Genomic DNA, 15,101 nt, shown 5'->3' with positions numbered 1-15,101 from the left:
GAACACAGCTTAAAGCTCTGATACCATATCACAATATGAAGTTTGAGAACAGAAAGAAAGAAGAGGCTTTGTGTATTCGAATTGATGAGATAACCAACAACTGTACAGAGACTTAATAGAACAGTGCTTATAGGACCTAACAGACAAAGAAAGAGACTAGCTGGTAGTTACAAAACTAATCTAACGGATTAACTAACTTGCAACAAACTAACAGTAATAGAAGCTATTCTAATATAAAGAGAAGTAAATGTAAATGCTGCTTTGAGCTGAATAGTTAAAGGTGAGTTGAAGCCATGAGGTTAAAGTACTTACGAGGTCCTTGTACTATAGCGTTTTGTTCAATTTAGTCCTTATACTTTTATTTTGTTCAATTTAATCCCTGTACTTTCAAAAGTGGTGCAATTAAGGCAATAGTTAACGATGTTAATATTATCGTTAACTTAGGTTACATGGCGCTGATGATATTTATATTCATACTCATATATTACTTTATAAATATTTAAAAGTTATTATTTGTACCACCAATAAATTAAATTAGCATGTCCAAAATAAATAATTACGACCATGTTCGTAATGAGATTTGGACAATTATCCTTAGTTTTATCACTTTTTAAAGTAGAGAGACTAAATTGAACAGAATAAAGGTACAAGGGCTAAATTGAACAAAACAATATAGTACAAGGACTTTATAGTACTTTGACGAAGCTATGGTGACCTTTTTGGTTGGTTATGGGCTTATGGCTTCAGCTGTACATAGCTTGCATGGATATTAACCAATAAATGAGCTTTGTACTGTTAATGCATACACACATATATCTCACACAATATTTGTTTTTGCAATTAGTTTTACACATGTTTTTGTAATAATTTTATGCTTTTAATAGGCATCTTATATTCGTAAATTATTTAAAAAGAAAAAAAAAAAGAAAAAAAAAAAAAGAGAAAAGGGTACACATGTAGTTGCAACGGTATATAATAAATTTACGGCGGTCAATTATACCATTAGTATAATACTATAATTATTAATATTCATCCAAAACGTTGAACCCTAACCCTAAGGGTCTCCCACACTTCGACCCGACAGAGCATTTGGGAGGATGTAAATCCTGGTATCTCAACTGAGCATTAATCACAGAGGCTAGACATGCTCACTGCGCACAAGGAACCCCCTCACTTTGAAAGATAGCTCCCACACTGCCGCTGGTGAATTATGCCATTAGTATAATACTATAATTATTAATATTGATACATCGCCACATTGATGGTATATACTACGTAATAAATTTACCGTGTCGATTAATCAAATCATCCTAAAAATATATATACTTTTTTTTTTGAAAATAAAAAAAAAATTGAGAAAAATTGATAAAGATTTATTTGTGGGCAATGAGTTATTTGATTTTATCTATTACTTTTTAAATGAGTTAATTGACCAAAATGTCTCTACCCCTCTGCCCTCTCCCTTTCTATCACCTATCTATAAACATTAATGGCATGTTTGGTTCATGGAATAGGTCAGGAATGGAATAACATTCCTTAGAATAGACATATTTCATCGTTTGGTTGAATCATTTTGTCATGGGAATAATATGCCTACGAATGAGTTATTACCTTCGCAAGAGGAATAGCCATTCCTAGGGGGGGGGGGGGGGGGCCCTTGGTATTAGCTATTCCCATGCCCTTGGGAATAGCTTTTATATCACAAATACCAAAAATAGGCTCAAGTGCCAAATAGCACCATGAACCAACTACGAAATGTCATCCCGCACCCTAAACTTATATAAGTGTTTATTCGATTCTCAAACCAAAAAAATTTGTTCACCTAGCATTTTTTACAGGTTACCCTCAAGTTAAAGGTTATAAGTTGGTGATGTGGCGCTGACTTGGGTGCGACGTGTCGTATTTAGTATATGTGGCAGAGACGTGTATTGATGTGGCATCCATTCATCTCTTTAATGTAATAATATAGGCGAAATAAACCTAAAATTCATAATCGCACTCCCTTTGAATGTCTGAAAATCTCCTTCTCAAAATCAGAATCGCAATCCCAAATGGTGACTTGATACCAAATGGTTAATCGCAAACCGATATCCGAAATCGCAAACCCAAATCGCCTAGCTTAAGCCCTAAGCCCTAATCTGAATTTGTTATTCGACACCGTAAATCCCTAATCCGAGAAGTGAGGAACTGAACCGAGAAGACTGGAAAGAAGATTGGAAATCAGTTTCAAACCTCAAACCGAGTCAGGTATGTAGAACACTCTTTCAATGCTGTTGTGAATATATGTTTGTATATACTGTGATGCAGTGGGGTGGGTGCTACTATATATGCTTTGAATATGATGCTGGGTGGGGGACCATATGCTTTGAATATATGTTTGTATATACTGTGATGCAGTGGGGTGGGGTCCTACTATATATGCTTTGAATATGATGCTGGGTGGGGGACCATATGCTTTGAATATATGTATGTATATACTGTGATGCAGTGGGGTCCTACTTTATATGCTTTGAATATGATACTGTGATGCAGTGGGGTCCTACTTTATATGCTTTGAATATGATGCTGGGTGGGGGACCAATTTTGTCACATACAGATTTAGGGGAATAACAAATAACAAACTGATTTCCATTGGACTTAAATCATCCTGCAATTATACTGTGATGTACTAATAAGTATACTTCAAAACTGTTAAGTTTAAATATGTTCTCTGCATTATTCTAGTAAACTGTTAAGGTTAAATATGCCTGTGAAGTGTAAAGTGTAAATTGATACCATCCATGCTCTAGTTTGTTTAGTGTAAAGTGTAAATTGATAAAGTATAAAGTGTATATTGTATTGCTGCTCTAGTTTGTATAGTGTAAAGCGTTTAAAGTGTGTTTTGCATTTCTTTTTTGTCAGGATGACTGATACTGTGGATTTAATCATTCATCATGGTGGTAATTTTGTCAAATCCCCTAGGTTTAAATATGTGAATGGTGAGATAGAGGTAGTGGATTTGGACCCTGACTTAATATGCTATCCCCACTTAATGAAATATATAGCATCCCAAAGGTATGGCAACATAGTCTCACTTACCTATAAGTTGACCTCTGAACCCTTTACAGCTTTAAAACTGTTAAATAATGATGCTAGTAGTCTACATTTAGCTCAGATTGCTCGTGAAAATAAAAAGGTTGAGATATATGTTGAGCATGGGGTAGATGAGCCTGAGGTGGTTGGTTTATGTTTACCTGGGCCTGAGGATGATGGGAATGTAGCTGGATTAGTGGGTGAGGAGAGGGAGGCAGAAGCTGATATATTGGGTGAGAGATTAGGGGCAGAAGCTTCAGAAGATGAAGTATTGGGTGAGGAAGTGGAAGGAGAAGATGAAGAACTTGGTGAGGAAGAAGGGAGTGAAGCAGATGGTGATTATGATGTTGGGAGTGACAGTGAGCATATAAGTAGTGGCAGTGAGCATATAAGTAGTGGCAATGAGGGTCAAGATAAGAGGAAAAGGAAAATAGGAATACAAGCTGAACCTATACCACAAGCTGAAAATCTTGTAATAGATGAGGTAGATTCAGTGTACTATGATTCACAAGATCCACCAACTGTTGAAGAAGACTTGGATAATGAGGATGGGAATGAGGTTCAATCAAGGTACAATGATAAGTACCCTAAATACAATGCTAAATCTGATCCACCCTTTCTTGAATTAGGCATGTATTTTGATGATAATGTGCAGTTCAAACTTGCCATGATAAGTTATGCTATACACACCAAGAGGGATTTATTTTGGAAGAAGAATAGTTTAAAGTATGTTAGAGTGGAATGTCTTGGAAAGGGGTGTGAATTCCATGTGAGTGCAGGGTGGGAGGAAAGAACAAAGTGTTTTCAGTTGAAAGCTATTAATTTGGATCATAAATGCAACACTCAATTCACCTTAGGCATTGTTAGTCAAAAATGGTTGGAATGGAAATATGAAGACAAGGTTAGGCAGAATCCAACTATTGGGTATTCTGAGTTGAGCAAAGATATAAAGTCTGAGTTGAACCTCAATGTCACTATTAGTATGTGTAGAAGGGCAATTACTGGGATTTTGAAGAAGCTTGACATAGGGTATGAGAGCCAGTTTAAAAGACTTAGGGATTATGCACAAGAATGTTTGGATTCTAACCCAGGCTCTACTGTGAAGATTGCAACAACTAGCACTGTTCCTAATTCACCCGTGATATTTCAGAGGATATATGTGTGTTTCAATGCAATCAAGAAGGGTTTTCTAGGGGGTTGTAGAAGGTTTATTGGACTGGATGGCTGCTTTCTGAAAGGTAAATTGAAAGGTGAGATCCTATCAGTTGTGGGCAGAGATGGGAACAATCAAATGTACCCAATTGCCTGGGCTGTGGTAGAGATTGAGAATAACTCATCATGGAGTTGGTTTCTAAAGCTTTTGAAGACTGACTTGGAGATTGAGGACAACACTCAATGGACTTTAATGAGTGATCAGCAGAAGGTAATTATGTTTATGGTTTCTGCATTCTGGTTTCTATAATCTGTTTCACACTGCATATAGTAATCTGTATCTGTAATCTGCTTTCTTTAATTATGGTTTCTATAATCTGTAATCTGCTTTCGTTAATCTGCCATTAGACCTACAAAACAGATTGAAGTGTTATTTTTTTGTTAGTGACACTGCTGCTATAATCTGTAATCTGCTTTCTATAATCTGTAATCTGCTTTCTTTAATTCTGGTTTCTATAATCTTGTTAGTGACACTGCTGCTACTGTAGAAGTTTTCATTTTGTATGAGAAGTATATTTCTTTCCACACACATTATAAAGGTCTCAAAGAATAGAAGTAAATAATAAATGGAAGATCTGTTTGCTGCTCATCATCACTGACTAAAGGAAAATCTGTTTGCTGCTCATCATCACTGACTAATCTGCTTATATTATCTGGTTTATATAATCTGTTTATTGCATTCAATATATAATCTGTCTTCAATATTTGCAGGGGTTATCTAATGTAATTCAGGAATTATTCCCTGGTTGTGAGCACAGAAATTGTGCTAGGCATGTCCATGCCAATTGGAGTAAGACTCACAGAGGGAAGGTTCTCAAGGGACTGTTCTGGCAGATTGCAAAAACCCCTAACCAAGCACTACTTACAGACAAGTTAAAAGCTTTAGAGAAGGCAGATGTTGCAGCTCTTCAGGATCTCAACAAGTATCCTATGAAACTATGGTGCAAGGCTTTTTTCAAAGAGGAAGTGAAATGCGACATGGTAGATAATAATTTGAGTGAAGCATTCAACAAGACATTGTTGAATGCCAGGAGTAAGAATATCATTCCAATGCTAGAGGACATAAGAGTTGCAATGATGAAGAGGGTTGCAAAGAAGAAAGCACTTGGTGAAAGATGGAATGGGAATTATGGCCCAATTATTTTGAAGATGTTGAATGAAAACATTATTGGGAGTACAGATTGGGAGGTGGTGTTCAATGGAGTTGATGGATATGAGGTGAAAAAGGGAAGGTTTCAGTTCAAAGTCAATTTAGATTCGAGAACTTGTTCGTGTAGAATGTGGCAGTTGACTGGTTTGCCATGTCCTCATTCCGTTTGTGCAATCTTTCATAAGGGGGATCAGCCAGATCAGTACATACATATATGTTACAGTAAAGAGATTTACATGAAGACATATGAGCATGTAATACAACCCATGAATGGAGAACAATTTTGGCCAAGGACTGAAGGTGATGAGTTACAGGCTCCAGTTCCAAGGAAGATGACCGGCAGGCCCAAGAAAAAAAGAAAGCTTGAACATGATGAAAAGAACAAGGACAAAAACAAAATGAGTGAAGAAGTTAGAAAGCTGTCAAGGAAGGGAAGGATAATGACATGTCAGTTATGCAAGGGGAAGGGGCACAACAAACGATATTGTCCTACCCAACAAGAACAAGTTGTCAGAGGAAGAGGTAGAGGTAGAGGAAGGGCTGCTGGAAGTGGTGGAAGAGCTGCTGGAAGTGGTGGAAGAGCTGCTGGAAGTGGTGGAAGGGCTGCTGGAAGTGGTGGAAGAGATGCTGCTAATGTTGATAGTGGCTTGTTATCTCAAGAAAGCTACATTGGAATGTCAGGTAATGATACAAAAGTTTATTTATATTTTTCCTATAAGTGTTAGATTATGATACTAATATTTTGTTTTTGTTTATGCTTGTAGAGTGCACTGAAAATTGAGGACATCAAGTGACTGTTTTGGCAAGATAAAGTGAATGCTTAATGACTATTTTGAAGACATCAAGTGACTATTTTGGCAAGATAAAGTGAATGCTTAATGACTGTTTTGACGACATCCATTGACTCTTTTGGCAAGATGAAGACATCAATAGACTGTTTTGGCTTATGTATTATATGTAAATCTAACTTATTGGCTTATGTAATTGCCAATGTAGTATGACTTATGTAATCAGCTAGTCTTATAAACCTGGTTCAGTAGCTGCACATTCTCTGTAAAATACAGTCATTGATTTTAGTTGATTGTTCTCTATAGCCATTTAAGTGGTGGTTTCAAATCACTTTGTTCTCCATAGCCCTTTGATGTGGTTAACTTGCCTGAAGGTGTTCATTATTTAACTATTTTAGATGGGGCATGATTGTTACAGCTGGTTGTTGATGTGGTTAACCTTCTACAGCTGATTATTAACCTGGTTCACTGTATTTAAGGCAAGAAACTTGAATTGGTGGACTGAAATCTGTCATCTGTAATCTATTCAAGAAGCATTGATCCATGAAGCTTAAAACTGGAATCTGGAATCTATAAACTGGAATTGCAATCTGTAATCTATAAACTGGAATTCAATGCAAGCTTAAATCTGGAAATTCAAATTGAAAACTGGAAACTTAAATTGCAAAATACCATTTTTTTCATTACAATGCCAAACCATTACAATTTCTAACTAAAAATTTTTGCTAGAAGCACCACAATTACAACTAGGAGAACAACACACTTGATCCTCAACACTTTGTTTTCTTTTTTCATACCACAATACTCATTTACAATTAATTCTTTAACAATTTCGATTTCACTCCTCAAAGACCCCACCATCTTCTTTAGGTCTTCATGCTCATCTCCACTCCTCCTTGCATTGTGATCCTTCCAAAGGAAGAAGCCACAACCATTGCCATCCTATACAACTCAATTAAACAAATTACCCATAAAAAAGTAAAAAATTACCAAAATCAACAACCAAATAAAATACCCAAAAAACGACGAACCCTAGCTTTAATAAACTCAAAATTCATACAAAATTTCAATAAATACATACCTTCCATCTTTGACACCCAAAGAATTGCTTTCCCGATTCTCTACTTGTGCAAATTGGACCTTTCAATCCACAATTACAATATACACTTGGCTCGTACTCCATGTTTACTCTAACCCGTGATGAAGTTGAAGAAGATGACATCTTGGAGATCTCTGGCTTATCGTCGGAAAACCTAGGGCTGCCAAGGGGAGAAGATGTGTCTGTCGTCTACAAGGGCTGCGATAGGGAGAAGATGAATACATTATAAATAAGTCAAATTCGAAATAAAAATTTTAATCAGCTGCCACGTCAATTTTAACCGGAGCCATGTCATCTAGGTAACAGGGTAACCTGTAAAAAATGCTAGGTGAACAAATTTTTTTGGTTTGAGAATCGAATAAACACTTATATAAGTTTAGGGTGCGGGATGACATTTCGTAGTTGGTTCATGGTGCTATTTGGCACTTGAGCCACCAAAAATACCCTTTGCACATTATATAATATTTATATTTATTTAATAAATATAATGTATTATATAAATGTATATATTTAATTAATTATAATTTTTATCCATCAATCTATATATATATATATATATATATATATATATATATATATATATATATATATATATATATATATATATATATATATATATATATGTAAATAAAAAAATTAATAACTATATAAGACTCTTTAATTATGGAGCCTTGAAGCTCCTTTTATAAGAGCCTCAAGGCTCCCTTCCTTACTTCTCCAACAGATGTAGGATAAGTGGGAAAATAAATTTAAATAAAAATATGTATTTGTATAATAATAATAATAATAATAATAATAATAATAATAATAATAATAATAATAATAATAATAATAATAATAATAATAATAATAATAATAATAATAATAATAATAATAATAATAATAATAATAATACTTATTATTATTATTATTGTTATTCTCTCTCTCACACACACATGCATATACATGTATATAAATATAAATATAAATAAATCAATAAATAAATATATAAATATAAATATAATTATATATATATATATATATATATATATATATATATATATATATATATATATATATATATATATATATATATATTTCATTCAGTATATCATAATCATATTCATTATTATTATTATTATTATTATTATTATTATTATTATTATTATTATTATTATTATTATTATTATTATTATTATTATTATTATTATTATTATTATTACTAGTAGGTGCACCCGCGCGATGCGCGACTATATATATAGTATGATATATATGCAGTATAGAATATAGTTATTTGAACCTTACAAAATTTGAAATGAAAACTTGTGATTTTATTACACATTGATGAATATAGTAATTTTATTATACATTGTTGAAGACTTCATTGTTGAAATAATGTGATGCATGGCTACCTATATAGTACATAGAATATTATGTATAATATAATAATAATAAGAAACCTATTATTTAAAAAAAATACTAAATTTTAAATAATAAATTCTGGAATGTTATTATACATTATTGAAGACTTCTTTGTACACAACATTTTTAGTCGTACTAAGACATGGTACACTTTCCCCGCAAATCAAAATTTTCAAACCCCTGGGGTTACTAACTCTTGAAACAGCTACGTATAGTTGTCCATGGTTAAAGACAGGTTTTTTCAACAACAACCCAACTTTAGCAAGCGTTTGTCCTTGACTTTTGTTGATTGTCATGGCATAGGATAGCATCAAAGGAAATTGCTTTCGTTGAAATTTGAAAAGGCAATCTTGGATCTGACGGTGTAAGTGACATCCTAGGAATCAATACTTTGGTTCCTGCATTTGTACCGCACATGATTTGGCCTTCCAACACATGGTCAGCCAACCTTGTAACAATCAACCTTGTACCGTTGCATAATCCTAGTGTGTGATCAATATTTCGCAATAGCATAACAGGTGATCCAACTTTCAATGTCAAAGCATGATTTGGTACTCCAGAACATCTCAAGGCATTCAAGAATTCGGGAGTGTGCAAATCCGCTAACATGTCAACATTTGCATCTGACTTACACACAGAATCACAACTCAAGTATGTCTTACCCTCAGCCGGATTATGATCATTCATGTATTGGTTAACGGCATCTACCACATCCAATGTTGGAGCTAAAATTGCACTATGATTAAGATATGACAAATCGGCAATTCCCAGTCGGAAATTAGGGAAAGTGCTATCAACAATTGTAGCAATAGGGTCATCTACGCACTTCAACAACAAATCTTCTGGAACAGTAATCTCGGACTCCCCATCAAGTTTACACCCAATAATTCCGTCACCTATATTAGTTATCCATTTTGCAAATTCCTCGATCTCCTTGCACTCGTTTTCTGATTGAACACTTTTCAAATGTAGATTCTTAGTAAGCCTTAGGACTTTACAGGATTTCCAGAGATAGGATGAGCTAATGCTTGCTCGAACTATATCCGGTCTAGTACCCTTTGGAATGACTGGTAAAATTTGCCTGAAATCGCCCCCCAAAACAACTGTTTTACCACCAAATGTCATATCAGAACTCCTTGGATTTATGAAGCGCATCAAATCCCGTATAGTTCGGTCAAGAGCTTCAAAGCAGAATTTATGCATCATTGGGGCTTCATCCCATATTATCAACTTGGTTTGCACAAGTAGTTCTGCCAGTTCACTGCCGTTACGTATGTTGCATGTGGAATCTTCATTAACAGCTATCGGTATAGCAAACCGAGAATGTGCCGTCCTCCCACCAGGTAATAAAAGCGAAGCTATGCCGCTAGAAGCAACATTTAACACTATTTGACTCTTAGACCTTAATGCGGAAGAAAGTGCTCGCCACAAGAAAGTCATACCGGTCCCTCCATAACCAAAAACAAAAAATAACCCCCCTTCCTGGCGATCAAGGTCAGTTAACACTTCATTGTATATTGCCTTTTGTTCGTCTGTTAACTGCCTTACCAATTCTTGATTCTCTTTCTCCTGTTCGCCACAATCGTATGCCAATTCTTCTTGAATAAACCTATTTGCAATAACGTTTAAGGCACCAAAATTTGCCGTTGGCATTTCAGGATAGTCCTTCAAACTCTTACCATGATTAGATAATAGCTTCTCAATCTCTACTAAAGCAAAGTTCATTTTGTGCGAATCGGTCAACACAAAATCTGCATAAATATATATTAAAATTTGGTGTTATAACACAACTACGTTAAACTTGACTTAATATTTTTTTTAAAATGTACGATTACCTCTGTTCTGCAGTTGTTTACGGACGTTGAATTGTGCATCGTCTGATAGATGTTGCCACACAGCATGCCAAACTATTTCCAGTTTCCTCATGCAATTGCTCATTAGCAATGTCACAAACAATCTCCTCAATTGATCTGCTAACGCCCAGTGACTGGGTTCATCTATTGCATCAACATATTCGTTATCATCATCAACTAAACCCCTTGCATAACACGCATCTCGAAATGAGTCATATTGCACCCCATTTACAGTCCTAATATCTTCATAACTTTTAGGGCCACGGATTTTGTTCAGCAAACACCTCAAATAGAAAATTTCACCAGTAGCTGGCGGGACATAGAATATACGTCCTATTCTGAACCCTTTCTTTCGTGGCTGCCATTTTCTAAGGTCTTTCTTCCAAACGAATCGTGTTGGCATCTCAACATAAGTAAGTTCTCTCGCATCGGGGTATGTTTTATTTACTTCAAACCATTCCAAAAACATGCTCTGTGCTATCGTAGGTCTATTCACAATGTTCTCAACAGCATCATCATCTGCAAATATCACACTCTGTTGATTAGGAAGGTGAAAGCTTAACCTTTCCACTGAAGGCGCCCGAAGTTGTATATCAAAACCAAACAGACGCCAAGCCGCTTCACACGGGGATATGTACCTACAGTCATAGTATATATTTATCTCATCTATTGCTTTGCCATTCTCGTCATCATTGCCTGTTTTGTAAAATTCGGCGGTCACCCGATCATGACCCTTGTTAACATACTTGAACAGGTACTTGATTGACCGTGACTGGTTGCACCACTCGACATTTATATGAGCCTTGTACTTGAGCAATAAATATCTATTGTGCGGTACCACATACCTGTTGTCCAAGGCGATCCCGTTCTTTGTAACTACACTGCCATTGTCTCTCCTTCTATATACCGGGTAACCATCTTCATCAAATGTAGAACTCTCAACAAATCTCTTAGGGAAAATGTTTAGAGCATCGCGCATTTACCATACATGGAGAATTAGTCCTCGCTTTTCCACATGGACCATGCATCATAAATTCCTCTACCGCTTGGTAATACTCTGCATCTTTCTTTTCATCTGGAATCTCTGCGCAAATTATGTTGTCTAGAGTAAGAACTTGCCTAACTTCTTTACTTTTCTCCAAAAAAAGTAATAAATGAGCATGCGGAAGACCTCGCTTTTGAAACTCAATTGTATATATGACTGCAACAACATAGACATAAACATCATAAGGTTAAGTAATTACATAAAATTGTAACAAAATTGATTTAAAATAAAATAACAAATATTACCTCCAGCCACAGGGCCAAATAGTTTATTCTTTCGACAATCAGCTATCAAAGCATCCAACTTAATCTTGAATAACCGGCATATTATGTCCGGCCGATCTTCTGGCTTCAACCTTTGATCTTTTAAAAAGCGTTGCACCTCAGGCCACTTCGGATTGCATGTAAAGGTTATAAATAAATCTAGGTATCCAATCCATCTACATATTGCCATTGCATCTTGGTAGTTTTGTATCATGTATCTAGCACCACCCGTAAAACTTGAAGGTAGTATTATTCTGCGACCTTGGGTTGCAGGGCTTAATTCACCCCTTGTCAAAGCATCAGTCAATCCACTATAACTCTCACACCGTAGGCTTTTTTGGTGTGTCCTTATATAAATTAGTCTTCCAGACTCAACCATTGTGTAGCCATCTACAACAAACTGTTAGAACAACCGCTTTGCAAATAATATGGTACTCGGAGCTAACTGTCTAGACTGTATGCGGTAGCAAAAAAACTCCCTGGGACTAATCCTCTGTCTACCACCTGAAGAGCGCTTGCCTACTACGTTCGCGAATGCAATGTCTTCCCGATAACCGTCTTCGCCATATGGAAACAAAATAGGGTATTGCAGTGGTAAGTATGAAGGATTTAATTCACTTATCCTCTGTAGGTGGCCACCCTTCGATTGAACAATAATATCACGCTCTCCAATACTGGTATCCAGATCTCCCACAATTAAAGCTACTACTTCAGAAACTTGCGGCAGATTATATGTCCTCTCATCTCTAGTTCGTTTTCCCAACAACTTTATTTTGACTTCGGCGCATGGATTAATATCCAGCTCAGACATAGCCATCCGAAAAGACTTAACCAAAACATTATTTTCATCGAGGTCTTTCTGAATGACATTCACTATTTCTACATGAATGTCATCTTGCTCACCACTACCCCTACAACAACATAAACTTGACATTGATATTTATTTAGATAAAAAATAGTATTTAATGTGTAATTATGCAAACATGTTTACCTCACAGCATTTATACGGTTGATTTTTTCATTTGCCGTGTCGTATATGTATAACTGGGCAAAATGAGGTTCTTTGCCTTGTTCTGGAAGTAGAGTGCCCATTAGGTGATAGTTTTGACCACTTAATCGAAAAATTGGCGGTGCGCCCCCCTTGTTCACGTTCTTGTCAATTTTTCCTCCCGTGGATGTGAAGCAGAACATGTTGTTATATGTCCTAATGTTGTGTAAAAATTCTTTTGATAATTCGTCATTGCCGAAAAAGAGATCAAATATACCTTTTGGTGGCAACTTATTCTCCGGCAACTTGATCTTCCCATTGTTGCAACACAGCATAAACAGTGGCGATGCTTTTGTTGACAAATTCTTCTTCCTTTCTTCAAACCAAAACAAAGCCCCACAATGGACGCATTTATTTGTTACATCACCAAAATCGCAGTATTGACCTGAAACCAAATATATACAAAATGAAATACTGATTGATATTTTATGCAGTTATAAAACAAATATACATACCATGTTGTGGACCAGAGGATGTCCCAATATCCGAGGTCTGCCTAACATCGTTACTCGATATATCCGCATCTGAAATTAAAAATACATTTAAAAATCAATTTTAAAAGTTGAAGGTTTGCATATGTACTTTACTTATAGTTGTTTCAAAAACCAGGAGAGTATCTTATTACCTGCTATGTACTGATTTGGGGCGTCGATCATTGTAGGGTTACATTCATCTTCAAAGGCAGATAGCAAGTCTCTTGTTGTTACATGGTCTTCGACAATTGCATATTTATGTAATGGTTTACGCATTGCAAATTCATCTTGTGTTATCGTCGATGCAGGATTTTGTTTATCTCCAAAAACAAATGGCTGGCAATTGCTTGCACTTATTTGTGTATTGGACGAACGTACTGTACACATACGTAATATTAGACAAATTTAAAGTATAACAATATTTAAAGTCACAATTAATTTAAACCCTACATTTTAGGGGACTATTAAAAAAATAGTTGGTAGCACATAATAACAAAATAAATTATAGAAGTCTTAATATTATAAATTTTGTACAACTAACATTATTACTTATGCTAGCCTAGAATATGAAATAGTAATTTCAATGTATAAGTATTATATTTTAGTGGAAAAATTATTAGGTAGACCATGGTCCACAAAAATCTGTGCATCCTAAATAGAATTATAATGAAAAAGTATATTTCAATAAGTACCATCTAACAAATTAATTACACATAACAAAAGAAATTTAACTATTGTAACGAAAAATTAGAAATTGATATTAAAAAGTAAATCATATGAAGACAAATTAGTGAAATTACAATTCCACACAGAGTTCTATGGACCATGAGTTACATTATAATTAAATTCACAATGAATGTATATCAATTCATCTTAGGGGATTTACCGTTAGTGATGTTACTCAATGGTGTGATATTTTCAGACAAACATCCTCCAAGGGAAATTCTGGAAGGATTAGTTGTCGTACGTTGGTCTTTAGCTTGAGCAGCATTATTCGTAAGAGATGAGTTGCCGAAATAATTTGTTGTGATATAAAATATAACATTAAATTAAGAAATAATTTCAATAATTATAACTCGAAACAATTCATTACACATAACGTAAATATTTTTTCAATTGCACAACATTAATATGTAATCGAATAGAATTACGTTGACCATGGTCCACAGAAATTTGTGCACCCTAAATAGAATTAGAATGAAAAAGTATATATCATTAAGTACAATCTAATAAATTAATTACACATAACAAAAGAAATTTAACTATTGTAAAGAAAAATTAGAAATTGATATTAAACATAAATTACATTATAATTATAACATTTAATTTGACAAACATCGTTTAACAATTAAAACTATAAGGATATTTAAATTCACAATGAATGTATATCAATTAATCCTAGGGGATTTACCGTTACTGATGTTACTGAATGGTGTGATATCTTGAGACAAACCACCTCCCAAAGGAATTTTGGAAGGATTAGTTGGCGTATGTTGCTCTTTACCTTGACCAACATTAGTCCTTAATGATGAGTTGCCAAAATAATTTGCTGTGATGTAAAATAAAAAAATTAGAAGACTATAATAACAACAGTAATTACAGCAGTTTAAATTTTATAAATTAATCACACCTAACGCTATTAATTATGTTAGCCTATAATTTGAAATTGTAATTGCTATAAATAAGGGTTACCTAAT

At 34.7% G+C, this 15,101-nt stretch overlaps 1 protein-coding gene across 1 annotated transcript; it reads right to left on the bottom strand.

Moving 5' to 3' along the window:
- Positions 1–7,575: 7,575 nt before the first annotated feature.
- Positions 7,576–13,680, bottom strand: LOC109189678. The gene is made up of 9 exons (XM_019340290.1): positions 13,557–13,680; positions 13,387–13,455; positions 12,875–13,316; positions 12,410–12,794; positions 11,866–12,010; positions 11,619–11,776; positions 10,558–11,524; positions 9,171–10,473; positions 7,576–7,633 (listed from the first exon to the last, which is right to left on the bottom strand). Exons 1-9 carry the CDS (start codon positions 13,678–13,680, stop codon positions 7,576–7,578), a joined length of 3,651 nt encoding a protein of 1,216 aa, XP_019195835.1.
- Between the last annotated feature and the right edge of the window lie 1,421 nt (positions 13,681–15,101).

Source organism: Ipomoea nil, unplaced genomic scaffold, assembly GCF_001879475.1.
Source record: "Ipomoea nil cultivar Tokyo-kokei standard unplaced genomic scaffold, Asagao_1.1 scaffold1562, whole genome shotgun sequence".
NCBI lineage: Eukaryota > Viridiplantae > Streptophyta > Magnoliopsida > Solanales > Convolvulaceae > Ipomoea > Ipomoea nil.
The sequence above is the reverse complement of the archived record's forward strand: the minus strand, read 5'-3'. Positions and strand labels throughout refer to the sequence as shown.

What these genes read in the sequence shown, in the direction of transcription:
- LOC109189678 (XM_019340290.1), bottom strand. Translation starts at nt 13,680, where the DNA reads ATGCGTAAACCATTACATAAATATGCAATTGTCGAAGACCATGTAACA. An exon ending in ATGCAGAGTATTACCAAGCG is followed by an intron (nt 11,525 to 11,618) that starts GTAGAGGAATTT and finishes ATTTTCCCTAAG; the next exon opens with AGATTTGTTGAGAGTTCTAC. An exon ending in TAAACAACTGCAGAACAGAG is followed by an intron (nt 10,474 to 10,557) that starts GTAATCGTACAT and finishes ATATTTATGCAG; the next exon opens with ATTTTGTGTTGACCGATTCG.